The sequence below is a fragment of the Python bivittatus genome, unplaced genomic scaffold (assembly GCF_059951505.1).
Source record: "Python bivittatus isolate LINGU-HERP-01145 unplaced genomic scaffold, Pbiv_v1 ctg000080_np1212, whole genome shotgun sequence".
Lineage (NCBI taxonomy): Eukaryota > Metazoa > Chordata > Lepidosauria > Squamata > Pythonidae > Python > Python bivittatus.
The window spans coordinates 25,919,155-25,946,439 of NW_028277035.1; the positions used below are offsets into that span (position 1 = coordinate 25,919,155).

Sequence of the window (27,285 nt, forward strand, 5' to 3'; positions counted from 1 at the left end):
CTGCTTTTCTTGGGAGTAGCTGAAATATTTGGTTGTCAGAGACAAGCCTCATTAGCAGTAAGAATCATGGGGACATCTTCAGGACCATGCAGGATTTTTTTGTCTGTGTGATTAGTATTTTACCATCAGTGTGCAGGACGTATTCCTGCCCTGGGAAGCTTGCTATCTATGTTGGATAGAGAGGAAACTACCATAACAGAAAAGGATGGGGAGAGAAATTGAGGGAGGAGGAAACAAAGAGGCAGCATGCACTTGATGAAGACTGAGGTTCTCCAGGGCAGGATTAGGCAATCCACTGCTCTTCTACAGTTTTTGACTCCAATTCCCATCAGGCCCCACCAGTATGGCCACTATAGTGAGTATATGAGGGCTGTTGTTCAAAATATCTGCAGGGCGTTAAGTTCCTTACTGCTGCAATAGAGAGTTATGTCAGACATTTTATGGAACCATTTTATGGTTGATGCATGCTCATCCAGATACCGTGCTTCCTTGCTTTTGACTTTATTGATGTTTTCAAATGCAACTTTCATTATTTCTCTGTGGAGCAACTATCAAACCTTTTCTATTATGCCAAAGCTTGATTTAACAGAACTGGAACCTTGAAAGAACCCAATGAGTGTGGTTTCATCTATTCTGCAGGATGTTGCAAGAAATAATTAGCACAAACAACATCTAGGATTTAAATCTCTTTAAAAGGGAAATGTTTTGACTTTGATCTTGCATGCTGCAAAACAAGCTTCGACTGAAGCACTGATGGGAGTATTTTCCTCTCACTTTTAATAACCTTTAAAAGTGTTAGTAAGAAGAGAAGATTTTCAAATGTCTCCCTGGAGTGCTTTGCACAGCAAGATACTTTCTCTTTCCTTTGATGAACTAAAAGGGGGGAGTCTTATGGAGCAAAACAGCTTCTGGGTCTAGTAGCAGAAAATCTGATTTTCGAAAGTGATGAAAAGGTAGCAGTCTGTACTTCTTATGCTTTTTCAACATTATTCTGATGGGAAAACAGTTTCTAAAAATAGCAGTTGAGTGTATATAACTGTGTGTATATAAAATAGCTCACCCCTGTAAAATGGTAGTTGTTTTGAAGCTTTCACATTTGGGAGCCTGCCTTAGACCATTTAAGACAGTTATCCATGAATGTTCAGTCTATGTAGAATTAGAACCTCCTTATATATTATTTTTACTGGGCCTCAAAAAATTTAGAGATCAAATAACATCTGATGGCAGAGGCCATCACAGGGAAGGCCCACTTTTGAGTACCCACAAGATGGTGTTTTGCCAGTGTTGGTGCCTCTTCCCTGATGATTTAAGTGATTAACCAGGTCTGTAATGATGAAGATAATATGTGAAGTCTCCTGGTCTCCAGTTGTTTCAAGCTTTGAGTCAAGAGCAAATACTTCTATTTCACTCAACAGCTAATTGAAAGTTCTTCAAGGAAGATGTAACATGTGCATGGCCAGCGGCCCACCCAGCACCTGACTGCCACATACTGCACCAACTGTTGCTTCTGGACTAAGGCTCAGGATAGCTCCACGTGCTGTGCATTACAGTAGTTTAAACATGAGTTAAACAGTGTGCAAACATCAAAAGCTAGGCTATTCTTGTCCTGTAAAGCTTGTAGTTGATATGCCAGTTGAAACTGGTAGTAACCACTCTTAGCCACAGAATTTACAGTCTTCCTGTGAAGAATCAAAGACAGCATGCCCAACCCAATATACAAGGGAATGTGACTCCATTTAGTTCAGGCCAATTCCTCTGTTCCTCTGTCTGGGAAATACACATGAGCAACATATCAAGATTCAATCACAGATTATTATATCTCATAACTGCATCCAGCCACTGGCACAGAAATCATACAGTCTCTCCAGACATTATGGAGAAGCAGTGTTGAGTGTCATCAGCATACTGAGACACCAACATTCATAATGACCATCCCCACTGGTTTCATTTGATTTGAAATAGCATTGGGAACAGAATAGTGACTGGTGGCACTCCATTGCATAGCTGTCAAAGACTTTGGGAACTTTTGACACTGTTCCTACAAGTAGAAGTAGAATCACTGTAACACTTCCAAATTTCAGCTCAGTCTAGGAGAACAGTCAGTGGTATAAAATGCTTCCAGAAGCTAAGCAAGATCAACAGTGGTGAATTTCCTCTGTTTCTCACAGGAGGTCATCTGGGAAGGCAACCATGGTAGACTTTGTCCTGAAGCCAGCTTTGAAATAGACTGAAAAGAGTTCAGTCTCTTCTGCTGAGACTGAAAAGAGTTGAAATGATCTCTCTTCTCTGTAGTTGCATATATACCATATATACCATATATCTCTTCTCTGTAGTTGCATATATTAACGTCTTATTTAAAAAACAGATATTTGATGGTAGTTGGCATAATCCTCCAATCCTTTTGTCTTAAATCTTTTTTAACTAAACATGCCATGCATTGAGCCAGGAACTTGTAGAAAGAAAACAAGTATTCAGCCATATATTTAGCTGCTTGTAACTTGCAGAGTAGCAAAGTTGGCCATCATCAGTCTGGAGTTTTGAACCTGAGAGGGCACCCTCAGTCCTGGCTTTCATTTTTGCTCAGGGGTTTTGCCCCAGGAGACATGTTCTAATGTGAGGTTCTGAGATTTTTAATTTTTTAAAATCCTGTATGTCCAAAAAATAAGAGCCGTTACCGAATATTGCATGCTGTCAGCCCTGAGCATTGGGAGCATTGCTAACCGCATGAATGCTCAATAGGAAAATTCCACTGAAATGTGCAACATTTGCATGACAAAAACCAGAGAGCCAGGGTATTAGTGGTGCTCGTGCCACTGTGGTCTCATCAGAGCTTCAAGGCAAAAGTTTTGGGACAAAAGGTCTTTTAATGAAAAGCTTGATTCTAACAAAAGCAAAGCACAAGAGTCAGTATTACATAGAGTTATCCAGAGGAGAATAACTTAATTTTAAGTGATACCCGGAACCTGGTGGATGAATTGAGGGTTAGCAAACAAAGTAGAAACAATGATGAGAATGAAATAAAATACAATTTATCGGTAAGTGGAAAATTGCCAAGGAGGTTCAAAACACTCATATTTCACTTCAAAGAAGAAACTGGAGAATTGGAAATATTTTATTTTTGCTTTGCTAAACAGTTAAAAAAAAGTAATGGCAGCATCTTAGTGTGAGCAAAATATATGAATAGTGTTTACATTTTTCAGGATTATGCAAATAGTATAATGGAGGACTGGAAGATGGTCAGTATAATCAATGTCAACCATTATAATCAATATTGTATCAGTCATATCAGTTCATAAAATTATAGCTGGTCAGCTTTATTTCTCTTCTGTATAAATTAATTCTTGCTGAATGGGGCACAATAAACTTTTAAGATTCCTTGAGAGTACTCTAAGCATATAGAAAAAAGGTCTGAACATCAAAATACCTCTGACAAGTCCTTCACCAAAAACCTCAAAGCAGACTTAGCAGCTAAGGGACTAGAAAGCAGAAATTAGGAACAAATGGACTGTTTTCACAATAGGGAAATGCAAACAGTGAAGCTTCCGGAATCAATATAAGGATTGTGGTTTTTCATTAGCTCATAATAATCTGGGTGAAGAATGAGCAGTGAAGTAGCCATAACGACTTGAGATTTAAATAAAAGGAGACTGTGAAAAGCTCCAAAAATATCTTTCCAAACTGGGGCAGTGCACATTAAAGCAGAAAATAAATCAGTGCAAGCAAATAAAACAATAACAACAACAAAAACAACTATTCTAATTTCATATATACACTAATGGATGAAAGAAATTATTGGACTGGGATGTGTAAGTCAATGAAAGTTTAGGCACAGTGGGTGGTTGCTGTGAAAATGGCATAATCTATGATTTTCTAACATGGTTGAAGAGCCTAGGGTCACTCAAGATTGAGGCAGGGATAAATAAAATATCCCTTATGGTGCGAAATTGACAAAAATAACTATTTAAACCTTAGCCAGGGGTGGCAAATTTGTTGTTGGGGTTTTTTTAAGTGGAAAATCTCATCCCTGCAGTTGGACACCTGTCATACTGCCGCTAATTTGACTCTTCTTCTTTTTTTTTTCCAGCTATGTAGCCTGAAATGTTGTCCATATTTTGAATAGGAAAGTTGCTCCAGTCCATCGATCACATTATGTGCTGTTTTCGACATTGATTTTCCCATGACCAATTTATGGAGATACGGCTACCGGTGACTACTAATCATGTGATGGCTATATGTTCTCTCCAGCTTCAGAGACAGACTATATCTCAACCCAGAAGTTAGGGATATGAGCAGGACGAAAGTGGTGTGTTTATGTCCTGCTTGTGGCTTTTTCATGGGCATTGTCTTGGCTTAACATAATACTGGGCTAGACAGGCTTTTGCTATAACACCACACAACTGTTCATATGGTGCAATATACCAGACTGGGTGAGAGTCAGAGGGGAGCAATTCAACACCAGAAGGTCAAGTTAAGGACTAAGAGCAATTGGCTGGAATATGATCCACTAAGAGTATTGTGCAAAAATGTCCTGGTTTTGGAGTCTGTTCTTAAGGAAAAGATTTTTTAAATGCTTCAGTTATCTAGGCAATGGATGACCAGGTATCTGGCATTTAGATTCCTTGTTACAGTTATAAGTATTTAGACCTTCTCCATTTGAAATTCTGTTTTTTTCCAGCCCTGCCTAATGAAGCAACCAGTTGAATTTGCAATCAGCCTTTTGGGTTTAATAAAAGAAATGGCATCCAGTTATTTGTACAGGCAAGCCTGTTGGTCTTGTATCATCCTGTGGCTCTTGTAGATAGTGCTCTTGCCAGAGCACTGGAACATCAAGAGGTTCAGGGTTCCGAGATAAAGGTGGGTGTCACTTTTTGGACTGCTTGAAGGGACTTGCAAGCTGACCGCTGGCTCTTATACAAAGAGAGAGAGAGAGAAGTCTCCTGTTAGTTTGCCTGAGTCTTGCAGAAACCTAAGATGCAACACCCATGTCAAGAAAGCTTGCAATATATAAATCATCATCTCAATTTTCTGTGCAATGTCAGGTTATAAAAAGGAAAGTGGGGGCCCAGAGATTTTTGAGGTTGACCGGTAGTGTGTAGCCTTATTAAAAAGTCTTCAGTTTTCCTTTCAGGCAGAGTTTATCCATTCTTGAAGCAAGGAGGAATTGAGTTTACTGCCTGGTGGGAAGACAGAGATGGATGTCCACAGGTTTGGTTTCTGAACCAGTTGTTTTTGTGACATTAACTAACAGCCAGAGTTGGATATGACTGGCTGCCCACCAGTTGGTAAGCCACCACGGTAGGAAACAAACACAGCCCCATCTTGAATTCTTCTAAAAATGCTCAATTCAGTCATCTAAAAAAGGGATTCCTTTTTAGTAGGCATTGTAAAAGCAGTTGCCTAACACTAAATGTGTTCCTCAAAGGCAAACTCTTAACTACATGCAGATATTTTCCAGTAGGCCAGTCCTGAGAGGAAGTCTTATATCATCAGGACCAGATGCAAATTTAAGGGGGTTCTTCTAGCAATGTCTCCTGAAAGTTACCTTTCTTTTCTGGCTTTGACTTATTTGATAACAAATGGCATTAGCCTTGCAGGAAACTGTGGATAACTGCATTTATTATATCAGGACCACTTTGTAGGAGCTGTATGAGAAACCTTCAGAACTATAGCAAACTACGTGTTTAGCTCTTTGGGTTTCAAAGAGTTTCAGGTAAGGTAGCCCAGGAACATGCATTTCCAAACAACCAAAATAGCAATGTTCATATTGATATTTCAGAGGCATGTATCTTCTTCCCATGTTTGCATTAATTTTGGATTGTTTTAGAAAAGTAGTATCAAAAGTTACATATCATATGTTGATTGCACTCTTAATCACTAGAAAAAAGGTGTAGTAGCATTCTTTCTTATCCTTCCTTGCATAAGGAAAAGAGCTAAAAAGGCAGTACATGTTGTTGATGCTGGCAGTAAATATGTCTTGTTCCACTTTCAACAGCTCAGCTTGCATTCTGGCTGCAATAGAAAGGAGGATGGTTTCATATTCTCACCCTTTCTTTGTTGCCAAGATGCAGTTCCCTAAAAAAAAATAGCCACTCTACTGAAGTTGTGCAAAAAAAAAAGAAAAAAGACATGTCCTTATTTTCTCAGTGTCATTGCTTTTGCTCTCCTTGCCTTTTAAAAATGTGCCAGAAAGGGAATCCTTTGGGACACACATAAGAAGTGGAAAGTAGGTTATAGTAATGCTGTGGAAATGCAACACCAAATAATCCAGAGAAATGTATGAGATGAGTAAGCAAGTGATATCTTTGCAGCAGAACAGAATCTTTGCCTGCTGTGCCTAAGTACAAGAGATAGGTATTCCTTGGGTGATAGGAGAAATGATTGCCAAATCCTTTCCTTGGATTCCTTTATCTTTAAGGAGAAAAACCTTCACGTGAGGACTGCAGCTGTGTGCATGTAAATTCAGAAGTAAGCCACAACACATGCACGGCAGTGTTCATGTAGAAGAACAGAGTCTTGATTCATTTGTTTTGGTGATTTGTTGCCTTGAACAGTGTAGGCTAGTCTTCTTCAACCTGGGTACTGGTTGAGGACTTAACTCCTAGAATTCCCCAGCCATATGAGAGAATGGGGGAGAAGAGAGCCCAGGTGGGGAAGGCTGGATTAGGCACTGAAGGAGTTCCTCGTTATTGACCACCAGCTGACTTTTCAGACTAGGCCGGCTTACATAGTTTGCAGTTTCAGAACTCAGACTTACTGAAGCACAGATTTTCAGAACGTTGAACGTGAAGTCGCAGAGCCATCACTGTCAGCAACATGCATCTTTTTTGAGGGGTGGGTGGGGAGGGAAACAACCTGCCTTTATATTGATTCAAACCATTGCTCCATCTAGCTATGGAGTCTGTATGCAGACAGGCAGTGGTTTCCAAGATTTCAGACAGGAGTGTTTGCCAGCTTTTCTAGCAGATGCTAGGTAGGAAACTGAGGTTACATCATGCAAAAATATCTTGCTTCCTCCCACCGCCCCGACCTTCATTGTATCTTTGTGTCCAGTGAAGGTGGTGGTGAAACTTAAGGGGAAGAAGACTCCTATATCACCTTAAATAATAACAAATGTGTTACAACTTCTGTAGTATTGCATGGAGTTGCAAAAGTAGAAAATGGCTTCTCTGTGGAATATTTTCCCCCTCAGTCCAGTGACCCTAGAAAAGGTGCAAAGCCATCTTGTGGAGATATTTCCAAGGAAATAAATTCCAGCCTAATTCTGAAAATGTGCAAGAAGAGACATTCTTCCTAGTTGCTTAATGTGGTTTTTACCTTTAAAGAGTTTCAGGAAGAAGGAGAAAAGATGAAAAAGCCCTTGCTTCACCTGAAGGTAAATTCTGCCTACCTAAATGCTGTCCACTTTCTGCATCTTTGGTATTATATTTGTTTCTATGAGAAAACATCGAAGTATTTTGATGAGAGAGCATACAGTTCTACTTGCAATTTTCCCCATAAGCTTCATGCCTGAGCCTTTTGAGAATCTCACCTTTGAGCAAGCCACTTTCACAAGTTTCTGCAGGACACTCTGGAATGATCTGCAGGGCACTCTGGAAGAAAACCTGGCTTCTTTTAGTGTGATGTCCTTTCATCCTTGAAGGGTGTTAGCATATCTCCACCCCCACCCCACATTTTTCTTCTCAATACTGAACACACACAATTCTTTCAGTCTCTCTTGATAGGGCTTAATTTCTAGTCCCCTGACCATCCTCATTGCCTTTCTCTGAATCTTCCTTAAAGTACGGTGCCTAGAACTGGACACATTGCTCATGATCAGACCTAATTAGTACAGACTGCACCTCGGATGTTACCTCTCTGCTATACAAATTACAGTTCTGTTGCTATAGCCTAGAATTGCATTTGCCTTATTTGCAATCACATTCCAGTCGACTCAGTTTGCAGTCACATACTGTCATTTCACATGAACTATTGCCAAGTCAGTTATCTCCCATCCTACACCTATGCATTTGACTTTTGTCTCCCAAGTGAAGAGCCCTGCACTTGTCCCTGCAAAATTTAATTCTGTTAGCTGCAGCTTCAGATTGTTTTGAATTTTATTACTGTCTTCTAGAGTATTGTTTATCCCACCCAATTTTTTGGTCATCTGCAAATACGGATGGCATTCCTTTCACCATTTCACTCAAGTCATTAATAAAATACTGAAGAATAAGGCACTTAGAACTGAACCTTGTAGCACCCCACTTAATCCTTCTTACCAGTTTGAGTGGCGTGGCAAGCCTCTTGATTTGGATGGGAGGGAGGAGATATTTGACTTCATGCCATAGTGCTGATCAAAACCTCTCTCTCACGCACCAGTAGTTTATTTATTAGTTAAATTTCTAGGCCACCCAACTCCAAAATGATTCTGGGTGGTTTTATAAGATTAAAAAAAAAAAAAAAAAACATTATGCATAACACATAACAAAATATGAAACCACAACTGGCTTATGAGGGGATCCACAAAAATATAACGTATCTCCACATCACCCCCAACTAGAAGGGGGCCTGCCAAACCACTTAGCCTAAGGCTCCACCCCTTGCGTTCATCCAATGCTCCTTTCGTCATTTCCCCACCTCGACTTCTCCCTATGGACATCCCTGAGTAGCGCCAGTGAGAAAGGATTGAATCTAGCCCTAGAGGCAACAAATACAGTTTGGGAATAGTTGAGTATTCTAACCTCCTGATAGTAAAAGACAAACCCAATGTAACATATTGTTGAGGGGTGCCAGACATCTCTCTTGATACTTGTCATGCACCCTGCTCTGACTTTTTTTTTAAATCGTTTTAATTTTTAAAAATGAAGCCCCCATTTCTTTAACCCTTTTAATTTAAAAAAAATGAAGCACCCATTTCTAGCATCCTCCTCCTTTACACCAAAATCCCACTAGGAATCCTGGGTAGCTTTGCTTGCTTGCTCTTTCATAAATAGGTGTAGACTAGATTGACCTTGCCCACCAGGGCAGCCATTTTGTGAACATGCTCAGTACATATGCAAAATTGCAGGTATTTCCCCCACCCACCTCCCCACCCCAGATTGCCTAACCCTGAGGAGGGAACATTATTTGTAAATCAGGCTCTGGTGAAGACCTTCCTTTTTCAAAATGCATGATGTTTTAAAACCATGCAGTGTCTTGTAATCCATTTCTGGTTTTATGTATGTATTGATATTAGCTTTGTTTTATTATTTTAGTTGGATTATTAAGGAAAAGCTAGGTAAAATATTATTAGCAGCAACAGTAGTGGCAGCAGTAACAGCATCTGGTGGGAAATTTTAAATTAGTTCTTAGCAATGCAGTTTACTGCCAGGAAAATCTATGTGGCAGATCCATGATGCAGTGAGATACCTTCCCCTATGGCCAGAAGAGAATGGGAGCCATTTATAAAGTTTTGTTTTTGTTTTACTTTTAGTAAATGGGGGGGGGGCAATGATAGATTTGCCTATCTGCACATGGAGCCATTTGAAAGAAATGGGGAGGAGCGGGTTCAAATACCTCACTGAGCAATCTGTCATTTAAGCATTTGCTATTCCCCTCTTGCTTTGCAGAATAGCTAGTCGTGTTTGGCTGGTTCCTGTGTTGTGCTAAGCCATCATATAGTCTGTTAGGTTATGACTTAGTGCAATGTGTGCAACTGGTGGTCGTGGCTTGTAAACCTAAGTGTAATATGTGAACTCAGTTAGTTACAGCTTATTCGGGAAACAAACCATACTTGAATGCAGTGAACAAAATCAGCTTATTAACTGGGGTGTGCAGTATGCTCTTAAAATGTGCCTCTACAGAAGCAAATCCAGCAAGTTCTATGGGATTAACTCTCAGATAAGCATATACATATTAAAGTTTCCCATGGTGGTATATGGTAATCAAGGCAGCAAAGTTTGATCTATGCCAGGGGTAGGCAATCTGTGACCCCAGAGCTGGGTGCTGCCCACAAACACTTTATTTGGTCCTTGGAGCCCCCTCTGACAAAGACTGTGGAAAACTGACAGCTTAGTTTCCACCTGTTTGAGATAGGGATAGGGTAGGGTAGAATAATGTAATATCCATATTATGTATTATAATGTAAAATAGGGATAACATAATTAAAACTATCCCCCCCCCCCGGCAAACTCTCCTCCCAGACTCAGCCCTGCACACAAATGTGATGACGCTATTCCTCTTTATGAACCTCAACCCCTTCCCCAAACGTTATATTTGGCCCTTAGCCCCGAAAGGTTGCCCACCTCTCATCTATGCCACAGCAGTGTTAAAGATTGCAGGTTATAAAATTAATTCATATACAATTATTGTAAGCTAAGCTTTAGATAAATCTGTTTTTAGCTGATTTCATTTTCCTGGTTTTCACACTCTTAGATAGGAATAAGTGTATTTGTGGGACTGGTCAAGATTGAGAGGAAGAGAGCACTAGGAACCGCCAGCATCTTGCAAGTTATTCCAGCATCTACATTTATATGCAGAAGTCTAAATGTATAAAAGACAAGCTTTTCTCCAGGCATGAAGAAGGCTGTTTCTCATGCTGAGGATGTTAAAACCTTTATGCTGCAGGAACCACTGCTTTGTCTTTTGTGTCAGATGAGCATTTATTCTGCAGCACAGAAATGTATATTCTTATTCCTCCCAATGTTCTCAGTAACATTACCATTTTAATGACATATAGGGTAATTTGAAACATTTGGCTTTTAAAAGGAATAAAATGCCATAAAACTCATGTGGCAGAACAAATTAATTTTGAGTTATCAGATCTTCACCAAAGCATTGTTAACAAAAGTAATTAAAATTTTTTAAAAAGTTTTCTCCAGTAAGCATTTAAAAGAGTTTCAAAAGAGTTTAGTAGATACCATTTGCATACTGAACTGATCTCATCTAGAAATTCAGTGTATGCAAAGATGGACGATTTGACTTTTCTGGCCTGTGTATGATCAACTCTTGCTATTTTCTGTTTGGAGCAACATTATGATGGCTTGACATCGTTTCAAATTCATGTTGGAATTCAGCAAAGCAGTCAGTCCTCTTTCTTTTTAAAAACTGATAATATTGCACACCAGCTAATTTTAAATGTTCTGTTTTGCATGATGCTATTGATATGGCAGTAAAAATGAAAAGCTCGACACCCCTTAAATGATAATGTGTTAAAAGATAAATAGGAAGGTGTATGGAAGCTGGACACAAGATTTGGAGAGTGATCTGTTTTCTAGATTCTGCAATGACAGATTTATCCAGTAAAACTGTATTTTTATATTCCACATGGTATTTGGAGTTGTGCTTCATATTCTATTTCATGGTCTATACACAGATCCCAGTCTTGTCAAAAAGCTCTGTGTAATCAAACTGCTGTGTTATGTTTAATGTAAAAGAAGGTCATTATGTTCCTAATGCTATTAAACTTTTTAATGCAAAGATATTTCATCAGATTCTTTAGGGATGCCCTTGGAAAAAGTGCTACTAAGAGTGATTAGCAAAAACCAAATAGCACTCTGGGAATATTTCAGAAGTCTCTAGTGTCCTGTCAAAGAAGAATTGGCCTGTAAATCCCAAGGCTTACTAGATGACCTTGAGCAAAAGAAAATGAAAACTAGAAGTTACTTAAGCTCTGTAAATGTTAATTTTGATTTTGCAGCCCCCATTGGTAACACTAAATTGCAGTTGAAAATACAAGAAGTTTGGTAAATAATTTGTGTTTACAACAACAACAACAACAACAACAATAATAATAATAATAATTATTATTATTATTATTATTTAGTGAAATCACCATCTTTATTAACTAGACAGTGCATAAGCCTTTATAGAACTTAAACTAATTAAGCAGAACTTAAGAATTTAACTTGTAAAACTTAAACTAATGTGGCCCATTATTAGCCATTATTTTGGCTGTAAATGAGTCTGGAATTTGGAAAACAATCCTTGTACCACAGGGAAAAACTTTGGAGAAAAATTAACAGATTGAAGTGAGTGAGTGTAACATGAGATTCTCTGTCAGAGTCCTTCTGAGCCCCATTACAAAAATCTGAATTGATAACACAGCTTGTAATGATATTTCTGGAGGATGGAATATTGAGAAGTGATCATTACAAGGAGAAGACAGTTATGGATAACTCAGCTTATAAAGTGTTGACTCTGACACAGCTGGCCCATCATAAGTAGGACAAGAGGTGATAGTCCAAAAGCTCCATCAGTGAAGTCTTTAGAGAGGGAAGAAGTGTTTAAAAAGACTGGAGGAAAAAAGGTGATTTGGGGAATTGGTTAGAACTAAAAGTTGAATGGGAATCTTCAATCGTTACTGACATTCAGACTCAGAAGAATAGTAAGTCTGGAACTTCCTTCATTTTCTGTAATTTTTACAAATGACGTTTAAAGACTGCTGAAAGCATGGGAAGAAATTGCTATTTCATAGAGAATATTTTTGAGCGCACAGCCATATTGGGGCCTGCTTTATTTTGCCTCACTGTGCTGTGTGAACCTAGCCACTGTGGTTTGGGTTTAGCATTACACATGAATCCAATCTTTGGGGATTGGTTTATGGTTCCATGATGTATTTATAAATCAATATTTATGTGAAGTGTGAAACCAGCTATTTTTTCATTGCGAAAGTTTAAAGGTATAGGAAGCTGACTTTTTGGTAGCTACAAACATCCCAATCTTTATTTGCATGGATGTATGCGAGCTGATTTGTTTTGCCCTGTGATTTGTGCTCGTTTTATATATGCTGTGGCTGTTTTCATCATAGATATGGGGGGTCGAGAATAACATTGGCAAGCTTCTGAGGGGAAAAAGAGGCATGTGAAACTGTACCGTTTTCACTGATGTACAATTTTCACTGATAGTATTTCTTGTCAGTCTTTCCTTTTACAAAATTAAGGTCAGAACTATGACTGTGGAATCCTTATTTCAAAAAAATAAGAAGGGTGAAAAAGAGGCTTTTATTGCCTCTTTGCATTTTTATATGCTCTTGCCCTGGTCACAAATGAAATCTTTTCTCCTCATTATTCATCCATTTAATATTTGTAAAATCAGCATTGAGCCTTGAAGGCCAGAACTGACCTCCTGGAATTTTTCTCCTATTCCTCTGATTTTCCACAGCAATTACACTGTCAGTATCTGTGTCTAGGCATATTGTAAAAACAATATGCCCGACAGAGTTATCAAGAGGAATCAGATTGCTGTGACTTTGCATTTGATAACACAATTGTGCTTTGCATAATTCTCCCTGATTAGTGATACAAGAGGAAACTATCAATCTGAGAGATGACTTTTTATCTGCTGGCTCTTTTTGGAAAGGAGAAATATATCAGTGAGATCACTTGAAAGGATCACGTATTTTAGGTAGTGAATTGCTAAAAAGCCCATAAATCTATAGTTGTCGACACAGTGGAGAGAAAGCCTCTGGTAACTACATAATACTGCTGCTTAAAACAAAAGAAAAGCTGCGGTAAATACATTAAGTAAAAAGAAGGAAAATCAGATATACCTCAGTGCAGATTTTAGGTCTTTATGCGAAAACATTTTGCTCTTCTGTTCAGTTTTTTGTTACTCTACACTTGACCCCATTGGTCTCAGAGACAATTTTCTTTCGATTCGGTACTAAGATCAACTTGCCACTCAGCCTTTTTCAAGTCAGATGTTTATAAAGCAAAACTGGGGGCATCAATCTCATACTGCAGTCACGATATTTTAAGACAGCTGGGAGAGGCATGAGCAAATTGTGAACAATGGCCTAATTTCAGAAGCAAAAGCAGTCTGTCCCTTCAGTCATGGTTTGTATAAGCAGGGTGAGGCAGAGAACAGGAAGAATGCACTCTTTGGTCACTCATAAATACAAGAACTGAGTTATGTCTGAGTCATTAGGCCAAGAAGAAAAAAATAGGTAGGCATGGTCTTCCTGATTCTGATGTCTCAACCCAGCGTGTCAGGCATCCCTCCAAGTAACATGCATGAACTAACGTATACATCCCTGGCCCACATGCATTACATATATGGCCTTGTTTTTTCCCCTTTCCCCTTCTCTTCTATAGCTTTCCAGTAAGTGGACATAACTCCCCCCCCCCCCCAGTGTTAATGGAAGAACACACACACATACACACTATTAATGCTGTGGTAGTAAATTGGAGAAGATTGTTCATTAGAACCCCTACCCATTTATAACCCCAAACTGCATTACATCATTTATGCCACCTGGCTTCATGTGAATGGCACATTTTTTGACTGCAGCATAGATGCAGAACAGGATCTTGCACATATTTTGCAAATCACCATCATATTTGGTTTATTTACTTACAAGAACTTTGTTAAGGCCTATAGACCCCTTTTTTCCTCTGAACAATGATACAGTTGTGCCTACCCAGCCACACGTAGCCTAACCTATTGGGAATAAGGTCTGAAAGGGCAAATTTATGCAAGAGCTATGTAGGATTCCAACTTCTTCCATTTGGGGCACATCTCAGCTTACTCTATTAGGCTGTGTATGGCAGGAGGCTATAATGTGGCAAAACTAAGGGATGCTGTCTCTTCCTCTTCCTCCTGCATCACCCCATGGTATTGTTGTTACTGTTATTAGGTAAATGTCTTGCATAACTTCATTTGCTTTGGAGCTGCAACACATCAGCATGCTAGGCACATGCTCTGTAGGGAAATGGTAATGGAAAAGCTCAACAGGATTCCTGCTTCTGGGTCTGTCAAGAACCACTTAAGCACATTCATTAAAGCAAATAGCCTCCTGCTTCTGCTCACTTTTGCATACTCAGCAACTGTGGCCGCAGTCTGAAAAAGGCCTTACGGAAGGTTTCAGCCTATCAGCCAAGCTCAGTAGCTGCTTCCACATAAACACTACCTTTTTGCTTCTTGCTTTCTCTGTCTGTACACTCTCTGTTCTGCTTTGAAGTTCACCTCTCCTGATTTTCCTCAATAATCTATTAATGGGAGGATCCATAAATGAAAAAATGGACATGTATTTTGTCATAAGCCCATTGAGTAGTTAATTAATTAGTGACAATTAAAGGCAGGTGGTGGTGGTGAACATTCAACTTGGGTGAAAGTGGCAGAATTAAGGGAGACATCTCAGTTTAAAGATCCTCACAACTGTCAGTGGAATTGGGCTGTGTGTGATTAGCTACAATTTTCATTTTCTACTGTTTTGTTCTTGCTTTTATTTCCCTCACTGATGGAAAATGGAATGTATCATAAGACAAGCATACAAATTCACAAAACATCTTCTAGTTTTTATAAGAGCGTTACTGAAATGAACACCTCAACATGTGAGCAAGGCATGAAACTCCTTCGCAGTGTCAGCCTTAATGCATATAGCGCAAACCTTTGCGAAGCACAAAGGGATGTGGCTAATGCTGGAAGCAGGCCTATCTGTTGTTGGTCCAGTGGCATAGTCAGCCCCAAACTGTTTTTATTACGACTGAATAGGACTTCTGCTTATTTCTTTTCTGAAACTAATATCCAGTTTTAAGTATGTAACCCAAAGAATTTGGGTTAAAGAATAACTATATGAATCAAATGATGTGATAACATTACAATGCAAACAGTACCTGGGGGGAAGGATCTCTATCACAAATACATTCAATTTTTTCCTAAATCTTGGAAAAAGACCACACGTATTTCAAATGAGGAAAATCTCAAAAATGAAGCCAAGTGAACATTGTTAAGAAGAAGATTCTAAAACATTGGTGCCAAGGCCCTTGTTTTCCTATTTATCCAATGTTCCTTGGTCAACCAAGTGACACAACAAAATCTTTTAAGTTAACTGGAATGCACAGAGTGTGAAGATACATAGCAAGGAAGGCCTTCAGACACCCAGGTCCCAGGACATTTACTTCTTCCATGAACCCAGAACATTTACTGCTTTTCTTTAATCCAGCTGTCCAGGCATGTGGATATCAGTAAGATATATGTATGTTTGTGAGCATATCTGGGGATGATAAGAAACATGGGAAGTAAAATTGTAGCAAATTCGTTAGCTGTCTATACAATTGAAAGAGAAAATGAAAGAAATCTGAATTCCTGAGACGGTGATTCAGATCCATGGGGCCAGGTAAACCATATTTCTTTCCCTAAAATCTGGAGAGAAATAAAGAAGGAAAGAATGTTGTAAAAATTTCTATTCTGAAACTGTTTTGTGCAGGTCTTCATTCACATTTATACTTCGGCATGCTGCCTTCTCAAGCTGCCACTTGCAATCTTTGGCTCTGAATCTTAAGGGTTGATCCTTTTTATTGCATCATTTCCTTCCTTATCAGTTGGGTAAGAGTTGGATGGACACCATTCACTAAACAAATTATTACGCCATCATTAAATAGGGCATGCCTGTGATGGACTGGTTTACCCTACCCTGATGAATTTGTCGATGGATATCAGCAACATATGAAAGAAACTCCAGATTGACTGTGTAAGTTTCAGAAGAAAAATGCTAGGGAAGTTGGTAGTTAGACTCCACATTTGTCTTTTAGTAGGAAGTCATCTTCTTTGACTTCATAGGAATGGCCCAATAAGACAGAAAGTGTAACATTGCATGCCTACATTTAATGACTCCTCTCTCTGCAAAAGACCTACGCCCAGGGCTAACTGGTCAGTTACTCCTGATAATAGCTTAGCCTGTGCCTTCTGAGAAGAGGAAGGGAGCAGGAAAGATAGAGAAAGCAAAAATAGGTTTGTTTGTGTATTAAATGTATATGGCTGCCCAACCCCATTGTGACTTTGGATGGAGTATATTACTGTACTAAAACAATTCAAAAATACAAACAAAGGATCAACAGGCTTCATGAAAGACACCCCCCCCACACACAAACTCTAAAAGAGTCAAAGGGGCCTGCACCCCCTCTAGCTCAAGGCCTGCCCATGCCATTGCATACTGAACCAGCTGCAGATTCTGAATGTTTTCAAGGTAGAGCAAACTATGACTGAGCAAGGTAAGGTGACTGAAGTATGAGTGTTTGGATTATAAGGCTACCCAACTGAAGGGCCCCCCAGTCTAGGAAGGGCACAATTGGCACCCAAAGCTAATTTATGGAAATGCCTTCCAGGCCACAGCTGCCATCTGATCCTTGAACAGGAGCTGCAAGCCAAGAAGATCCCCAAATTGTGCGCTGGTCCCAAATGGGGAGTACAAGTCCTTTCAGAATTAAAGATTGAACATCTCCAGTCCAAAGTGGTTCAGATAACCAGAGCCACCTGGTCTTGTCAGGGTTGAGCCTGAGTCTGCTCCTCCTCATCCAGGCCCCCACAGCCTCCAGATACTGACATAAGACTTTGATCATTTTACCTGGTCGACCTGGAGTCAAGTTGTACAGCAACATACTGATGGCACCTCACCCCAAATTGATGGATGACCTCACCTGATATTTTCATATAGTGATTAAATAGGAGGGATGAGATTGTTAAATCCTGAGGCACCCACACATCATGACCCCAGACTTGATCTCTCCTCTCTGCCAACACCAAATGGACCAAACCACAGAGAAAGGAGAATAACCACCATTATATGATGCCTCCTCCCATCCCCTCAGATGGTTCAGAAGGATATTAGGATACCATCTGAAGTTCATGGATTCACATCCCTTTGCCTCTCAACTCAAATATTCTGTGTAGACAGGTGATGTTTTACTGGAATTCAATAGAAAGATTTAGTTGAGTGGAACTGGAAAGCAGAATCAGCTTTTGTTGAATCCCCTAAGCCATTTTTTGCCTATATACTGTAGGCATTATAAATAGCAGGTTCCCAGCTACATATGCCTTATTTTGCTGGTTTTAATGGGTCAAAAAGCTTAATAGGAGCTTAACTAGTGGCATCTGGTGGGCTGCAGTTCAATGCCTGCACCTTTTGTTGCATTGGCAAAAATGTATGTCCCCTCATATGCTACTCTTACATTTAACAATACTATATATATACTGTAGATGCAAAATTAAATTGTCAGTGCACAAGAAGTAATAATTTCAAGAACAGGGAGATCCCAGAGGCAGCTCTGAAGTTGACCAGCTCTGTTTTAAATTGTCATGCTCAGATAAGATTTTAATTTCTTGGTTTTAATATGAATGAGACAGACTTTCAAAGAAAGATACAAGGTTTCCACTCCACCACATCCCAAAAGATGTCATTTATGACAAAGAATCATGGTATGAAAAGAAAAAGTATGGCATGGCATGGCATGGCATGGCATGGCATGGCATGGCATGGCATGGCATGGCATGGCATGGTATACTAGAAAAAGAAAGCAGAAAAATTAAATCCTGAGAAAATCACAAGGACATTTTTTTGACGGATTACTCAGTGCAAATCAAGGATCAGACCAGTCATGTCCACTTGTTGCATTTCAGTGTAATGGTTTGAGGTTTCTTCAGCACTATTTGCTTTAGTGCTGAAAGCAAATCTTTATTTATAAAACCCAAGGTTTTATATGTCTGAATAAGCTTTTGTTCCAGCTGGGAGATAAATAGATGGACAGATACAAAGTGAGCCCCTAAAGAAAACTGATACAAATCTCAGAATAATTGTAACAAAACAGCAGCGATCAGATTTATCTTTTCCCCTGTTTAATTTGGGCTTGCCTAAAGTTCTGGTAGAGGCAAAAAGGAAAGCTGTCCCCTTTGCTTTTAGAACCACATTAACCTCTGGACCATAATCAAAAATTAATGTGGCCACTCAGGGAGGATTAGTGCTTTGTTCACGATGGAAACTGGAAATTTTCAGTAAATTGCACAGGTTCCATGTATAGGAGAGGCCTGTAATGATCACTGTGTCATTTATATGGAAGTGCTTTTATGTATACTGGGCTTGTTTTGTCATATTAAAAATAATATATAGCGAACATGTAGTGAAACAAAATCAAAGCCATCGGGTGACTTCTGACTGGACACATGTAGGAAACAACTGTTCTAGGGTAGGATTCTCTACAGCAGAGGCAGGGAATGTCTGGCTCTCCAGAAGCTGTGGAAAAGCTGTCAGTCCAGCCAGCACCACCAGCGCTGAAGAATACTGAATGTTGCAGCTCAGCAACCTCTGAAGAGCTACAGATTCCTCCTATGTGCTCTGCAGGGCTATATTTTTAAATCCATCATTTCATTCATATCCCAGTTTTCTTCCAAAATGGGAGATACCAAGTGTGAAGTTTCCACAGTCTGCCTGTTTTCTTGTGGAGATAATGCCCATGATCATAATTCATAGTTAGCAAGAAAAATATTGAATAGATCTAACTTTCCTATTTATGCCCCAAATACTCAAAATTGTTTAATACTTGGTAGAGATGGCGTGGAGAAACTCATTCTGTTTGTATTTCAATGAAACCTTGCCTTCTCCTGGGTCTTTAGAGATCTAATTACTCTTTGGCATTTGCACATTCCAAACTTTGCAGTGCAATTCAATCAGAAATGCATACAAACAGGTACAGAATTGGCAGGTGTCTCCAGCCATAGTTTTTGATATTTAAAAAATACTTTAGTCATGACTAATCAGAAGACCTGCAGAGTTTAGACACATTAAGTAGCTATCAGTTGTCTTTTACTAATGACATTCCTACCACCAGGGTATGTCTAAAGAAAAGGAATGTATATTACATAGGCTGTGTGTATCTGAACCTGTATGCATATACAGAGTTTATTTATTTGTGTATTTATGTATTTATCAAATTTATATAGTATACACACAGGCTCCAAAATGTGATGGTTCCTCCCACTGCAATATTCATTTGTTTCAGTTGCAGCATTTTAATCCATAGAAGACTGGTTGTCCCCTTCCCTCTGATGTCCATTTGTTCAATGATACTAGCGTAGAAAGAAACTCTGAAACTAGTTCAGGCATGCAGCACTGATGTGGACAATCTTCTCAAACTTATTTGACTACCCTACCCATTGATGCGTTGCTTTGCTTTGATTGATTTGGTTTAGCCTGTTCTTATCTTCTTGTTTTCAGGGAAATTTGGTCTGACCATTTCAAAACCTGTGAGCTTTTGAAAACCATCATGTTTCTGACAGTCTGAATGACTGCTTCCTTCCTACAGTCTTCAGGCAGAATACTAGCCTACGTCCCTAGATAGCTGCAGCAGGCCCTTCAACAGCAAATGATGCATCATTGCATATGTCAGGCTGAATTAGAAAGCAGGCTCATCACATTACGCTCAGAGTTGGAGCTGGCAGCTCCTGTGTCCCAGAGTCACTTGATCTGGGCTGTCATACTCCCGTCACCATCACCACAGCCATGGGAAATCTCCCTGGACAACATATGGACAATAATGCTCAGTAATGAAGTTGCTGTGAGGAAATAGTTTCTTGGCACTGGCCACCACTAGCTGTTCTATTAAGTTGTCTTATGGTGTTATATAGTTGAAGGCATTATTTCTGCTGCTGTTTATTTCTGCTGGTGTTAACCATATCTACTCATTGACTGGTAGCTTATTAGAATATACTGAATAAGCATAAAAAGGAAAATTGTGTGCTAAATATTTGTTTCTGTTTGGGGAGACTGGATGATCCCACTTCTTTTATTACCTGTGCTGGAAGGATGATATGGATATTACATGATATGAGGATGAGAAGGAATGGAATCTATAGTACCTTTCATATAGATTCCTTAGAAATATTATCTAATATCAAATAGTGAAGGAATATTTGATCCAAGGTAATTTGATTGCTTATATGATGGATCTGGAGCTGTTTCTTTCTTTCTTACTTACTTAGCTGAAGTACTGGGCCAGATATACTAGTTATATAATACAGTTGGTTTGCTTGCCAAATTTATATTCTTCCTTTGGACTATTTCAGGAAACAAAATAGTATAAAAATAAATAATAATTTCATTTTTCCATCAAATGCTGCACATAAAAATACAAGAAAACAGTTAAATACAATAGAACAGCATAAGTTGTAATATAAAAAACAGAAAAAAGGCAGGTAAAACACACCAATTAAATAAGGGGAAAAAAAGATTGATTAGTATTCATAAATCTGATGAACTGTGAGGGTGTATATATATATATATATATTATCTAATGAAACTAAATTGTCTGCTATTGCATTTAAGAACCAGAGGAACTACTTGTGAATGCTGAATTATTCTATACCATTTACAGTACTGATTATCTATCAAACTTAATGACAATTCCAGGAAGACTCTCACATGGGAACAGTGGAAACAGTAGCACCATACTGAAGCAGACACACGGAGGTATACTGTGTGATATACTTCTTTGATAATAGTATTAATTGTATTTGATTAACTCCTTTTGTTTCTTGTCTTTGCTAGGTACCTGTGCTAAGGCCCATGGATTTAATGGTGGAGGCAACTCCCAGAAGAGTCTTTGCAAATGCACATACCTATCATATCAATTCCATCTCTGTGAACAGTGACTATGAAACCTACATGTCAGCAGATGACTTGAGGATAAACTTATGGAACTTTGAAATAACCAATCAAAGTTTTAGTATCCTTTGCTGCATGAGTCTGGCTGGAATTACCATCCAATCAGAAGAGTCCTGTTTTAAGAAGAAGCACATTGCTCGATATTCAAGTTTGCATCTCTTAAATGGTTGGTTCTAAAGTGCAGTTTACATTTGTGCATTTCCCTGGGGCCCATGTAATCCTGTAGACTAACTTTTACTCAGAAGAATGGTTATATCTGGGGCAAGTTTTATCTGGAGATTTCGCCCCTTCTTTTTTATAATTCTTTAGAATTATAATTCTTTAATTATATAGAAGTGCATTTCTGCCATTAAAAAAAAAAAAGGGCACCAAGAAATGTAGGTGCAGTCTGAAAAAGCAGATATCTCTTTTCAGAGATTCTCTGTATAATTCTGTTGTTGGAGTCCTTATGACTTCCACTTTTCATTTGAAATGTTCCAATAACATGCAGTTTGGAAGTTTAATCGAATACTCCCCTTGATGATGAGCAGATGTTCTCCATGAGATTTGTGTCATGGAGATAAGTTTACATAAATACTAACTGTTCAAAGGGCTGCTTCTCTCTTGTTCCCACGACCAAAGCAACATTTCTTGCAGCATTGATGTGATCGTATTCCTCAGAAGCCCCACCCCTTTGGCAGAAGTCAAAGACATGTCTTCTCGGTATGCATGTGCATGCTCAGATGTTCTTGGATGGGCATCAAAGCAGCTGTGCTGGCTTTTGGAAGAAGACATGCACTTTGAGGAATGGTGCTTTGCTCATGGCAATGCTGCAGGAGAAGCACCCCTCAAAATGGTTGGCACATTTTAAAATTGTTTTTGCTTTAATTAGGTACTGAACTAGACATTTCAAGACTGAATTGTGTTGTATAAAAGTATTTGTGTCTTTTAAAATGTACAGACTGCCTTCAAAACCAAATTTTCCCAGAATGGCTTTCAAGATTTGAGTTTGCTAATGTATAGTACAGATTCCTTCACATATTGGTACACACCAGTGTACTATAGACAGAGAATACAGCCCCATTGGGCATTATGGGAGCTGCTACCCCATGCATGGCTTATTATTCCTCTTGTACATGTTTTATTCTATGACTATATGGACGGTAGTTTCTTCTTGTGATGGTGGCAGTGATGGTGGGAGATGAGCCCCACAAGTGGACCTGCCTAGCTGGTTTCTGCATTATAAAGTTGCTATATTTCAGAATTGGAGTGGGAGAACTTTTGATCTCTCCTGTTCAGCTATACAGAAATCCAGACTTGCTCTAGACATGGCCTCGCCTTTCAAATGTTACCTTCATGATTAATTCCTTGAGCCTTGCACAGCTTCATTACCAACAACAGTGAATATTCTGCCTTCTGTAGCCAAGAGTCCACATGCAGCTCAGATGAGTTGGCCCTTATTGCAAGGTGGTGCTCCTTTCCCACTTGGCTGACAACTGTTTGGATGTTGCTTCCAGAGTAGCATGGGAGATAAGAGGAGCCACTGTAGGATATAATTTAGAAGACAGGTGCCTTTGGAGAAGATGTGGGAAAGAAATATTAATAGGTAGCTTTCATTGTATGCTTGAGATCTATGACAGGCTGCCAGAAACTGGCATTCAAATGAGATTCTGCCAGTCAAGTTTACAAAGCCATAATAGGAATAATAATAGGACAAAGGACAATAATTCATTTCTATAAAGTGTGTCCAAAACATCATGTATTCTTTTAAGTAACATTGCTTTGCAGTAAATGGATGCAGGCCACTGAAGGTGCTTGAAAAAGAAAAATGTTCAGTGCCAGATGTGTGCATAAGTGCTTCCGCACATGTATTTTTTTCTTTTTTTCAGCCAATGAAATAGAGTTTTGCTGGATAGTATGTCATAGACTCATTTCTTCCTCAAAAGACAGAGGTGCTGAAGAGGCCATGAGATAGTAGTGGTGGTGAAGAGAGGCAGAATGAAACCATCATGCATTTTCCCATGTTCAGGATAAAGGTCTGCTAGTTTGCAGATATGGATACTAGTTTAATCCAGATTTTGGATGTTGCACCTTTGCATTTCTCAACCTGCAGTTTAGTCTCACATACCTCCTTTTCCCTCTTTCTTGGATTATCTTTGCACAAAGCAAGCTGCAGAAACCATATCATTTCAGACTTCAGATAGCCAGAAGCATTAGAAAGGGTAAAGAATATTTTGGTAGCAGAGGGCCATCCTTTCTAGAAAGAGCCAACATGGTGTGGTAGTTAAGGTTCTGGATGATGATTCTGGAGACCCAAGTTCCAGTCTACCTTCAGCCTTGGAAGTTCCCTGGGTAATTTTAGGTTGGTCACGGTTCTTCCAGAAGATTGTAGGAAAACTTGGAGGAGGGAATGCTCTGGATGCTGCCTTCATCTTCTGAGAGAAAGACAGGATAAAAATCTGTTTGTTATTTTGTCTGCCAAGGGCTGCGGTGAGTTGCCTTGTTTTGCAGAAGAGAGATAATGGGTCAGCATTGACTCATAGAGTTCAGCTCCTACGAATTAATCTTGCACTTCTTTTATAGCCTTAGTTTTTCTGTTCATTGCATAACATTACTTTGTCCTTCAGAGTTACCTACCTTTTTGTCACAGGCTACCTTCTGCAAATTTAATTCCGTACGTAGCAAGAGCCTGAAGAACTTGTTTTTCCAAAGACTGTAAGAAACCCATCTTTATCAAACTGATATATCCTAAAAGAAAAAGGTTATTCTAGTTTATCAATGAATCATAGCTAGAATTTATCAGCTTTTAACAAAACCTGTCTGATCCCTACAGTGGCTGCTTGATTTTAGTAGTTTGTTTATAGGGTCCTACTTGATTTCTGTCCACTGGATGATCCTGGATAGTTGCAAAATTGCCATTCGCTTCTTCTCAGAAGAATGAAAAACATGTAAGGGATGTTGCATATGATCCTGCCAGAGTTAAATGCTTTTAGCAGTAGCAAAAATAACATTTCAAACACTTGGCATGTATATAATACAGGCTGTAAAAGCCTAGGTACTTTAAAGAACTAATTTTTAAAGAGGGAGTATGCAGATACCTCATTGTTCTGTCAAGATTGTTATCCCTGTGTTTATTTGAAGTGTAAAATATAAGCCCCATTAAATGGTTTGAGTGGGAAAACTCCTGCTTTAGCCAATTATATCCAAAGTTTAAGGAGGCATGGAATGTAATTTAACTTCAGTAATGGCTTGTATCAGAAGAGGCATAAATTCTCATTCCTGTCTCTTTTCTTCCACCAAGAAAGTTGCAATCAATTGAGAACTAATTCACAATTGCAGATAGCAACTTCTTTGCAGAGGTATTTCTTGAGACTGTTATAGTAAACACTGAAATGAAATGTTGGCATATATTTTATAATAATATAATAATATATATTATTAATATATTATATATAATATAATATATTAATATTTATTTTAAATTAAAATAATTTTACAGGTAGTCCTCAGTTAATGACTGTAATTGGAACTGGCAACTCCATCACTAAGTGATGTGGTTGTAAAGCGAAAAAATCACATGACTGCACCAATTGATGATGACAGTTCCTGTTGCAGTTGTCAAGAGAATCGTGTGCAGCCATTAAGCATGTCATCACATGACTGCGACTTGCAACTTCCTGCGGCTTCTGACAAGCAAAGTCAATGGGTGAAACCATGTCCCAGGCAAGCAGGCAGGCTGGGTGGCTGGCAAGAGCAATCCACCTGCCATTGCTGGTGTGAGCAGCTGCCTGTTATGCTTGCTGGCCTGCTTGCCTTAAGGGCAAATATGCAAAATGGATAGCCTAACTCTTGCTGTACTTAGGAACCAGTGAAGAAGACTTAGTATCAAACTAAGGCTAAAAGTCATTTCTTTGCTCTGATCTCACATTAATGTTTGTCTCAGATACTCATCAATTTGGTAGTGGAGAGAAAACAGAGATATGCCTTTATTTCCCTAATGCAAGACTGCTCTTTTGCATTTCTGGAATTAGCACAGAAAATCTATGGTCATGGTGATATGGAATAGCAAATTCTTATGGAGGAAGACGCTAATCTTCCTCATTTACCTAAAAGTCAGCATGATAGTTTTGCTTGAATTCCAGTCTATCCTCATCATATATAGAGCAGGAGGGAAATTTTAAGAACAAAAGTCTGCATTCAGAGACAAGAAACTGAATCCTCCCTCTTCCAAAGCTGATGGTCATTTCCCATTGGGCACTTCCAATAATGCTTGGCAACTTTAATATGTGTAGACTTAAACTCCCAGAATTCCCCAGCCAGCATGCTAGAAGTTGTAGAATTTTAGGAGTTGAAGTCCACACATCTTAAAGTTGCCAAGTTTGAAAAATACTGCAGTAATGGAATCCTGCAATGGAAAGTTTTGTGGATAGATATTGTAGCAAACCATTCCTCTCCCCCATGTGCCACTTTTGCTCTTAAAATTGGGTCCCATGTTTTAAATCAGAAGTGTGCTTTAAAGGTACAGCTGTGCTACCACCACTACATATAACCTGAGTTTAATACCATACAAGACACACTCTATTCCCCAATCTCTGCAACACTATTTTGAAGTTAGTAGCATGAACCTCTTGATTTCAGCCAGCCTCAAAATGGAGGAAAGGTTTTAGGTCAACTTTAGTCAACTGGCTGACCAGCAGAAGAGTGATGGTGGAGTCACTTGATGGTGATGAAAATAGAGATAGGAGGGGTTCAGCCCATCCAGAGCTGCAGAGTGCCACAGTTGTCAAGCTGTCATCCAAGCCAAGCTCCAGATGGGCAAAGAAGAGGAACATGGAAGAACTGCTGGCCAGTTTAAAGGAAAAGATGGGGACAGGAAAACACTGCTAGTCTTTCTACTCTCAGTCAGCAATTACTTCCTTCCACCACCTGTTCACTCCATTGCCCCCTTGTTGGTCCACTCATTTTCCTTTCCTTTCAGTTACATTGCAGTAAACACTAAGCAAAGATTCACTCAATCCCAGGAACAGGTAGCCATGATAAGGCAGCATCTATGACAATAGGAAAACAGATTTGCTGTGCTTTACTCTGAATTCAGATAAACTGGTACAGAGCCAGAACAATACTAATTTTGCTCTTCAAATGTACCAACGTAATGAGAAAGGCTGGTCTGTAGCTGCTTCTGGAATGGTGCAAAGATACCGGTGGATGGGCCATCGCACTTCTTTCAGTGGCATATTCCTCTGTTTGTGCCTCAACAATTTGCATGCCCCTGTAGAATCACACAGGGCAAGGAGGAAATATATTGAAATTTGCATTGTACCAACACAAGACAATTGGGCCACCTGCACCAGCTGACAGCAGCTCTCCAGAGTTTCAGACAAAGGGTCTTTTCTACCTCTCTTTAGATATACTGGAGTTTAACATTTGAGTCTTGTGTATGGTCTGTAACTGAGTTATAGCTCTTCCTTGTGGGTGTGTCTGTGGGGCGTGTATTTATGTATGCTCACTGGTAATAGTAATAGATTGCTGTTGACAAACCCTGATCCAGTTATTTCATTGAAGTCAGTGAGTTTTAACATTTCAGTCTCAGGATGGCATCTTGTATACAGACAACTTTTTCTTTCATTTTATGTAGGGAGATCTAAATGCCCCAGGTTATAGAAACAATGGAGTGAATTAATGAAGCCATTTACTATTGCTTAGAGGCCCAGGCTCAAATTCTACTTAATTTGTAAATTAAATATATGTCAGAAAAATGTACATCTGAATTCAGATGTAGTGCATGTCACAAGGTATCTGTGCTCTTTGATACAATTTGTTGCGGACATTCTGACTAAATCAGCTTTGTGCAAATCCATAATAATAATTCTGCCTGTCATTTTGAAGTATCCTTTGACTTAAATCCTCTAATAAACCAA

The 27,285-nt window shown here is 39.1% G+C and overlaps 1 protein-coding gene across 1 annotated transcript in view; it reads left to right on the forward strand.

Annotated features, from left to right (window-relative positions):
- PPP2R2B (protein phosphatase 2 regulatory subunit Bbeta) overlaps positions 1 to 27,285 on the forward strand; it is a 256,846-nt gene that overhangs the window by 200,487 nt on the left and 29,074 nt on the right. The window contains exon 5 of the mRNA XM_088133688.1: positions 21,272 to 21,449. Within this exon, the coding sequence (XP_087989814.1) occupies positions 21,272 to 21,449 (178 nt within the window). The remainder of the gene's footprint in view (positions 1 to 21,271; positions 21,450 to 27,285) is intronic.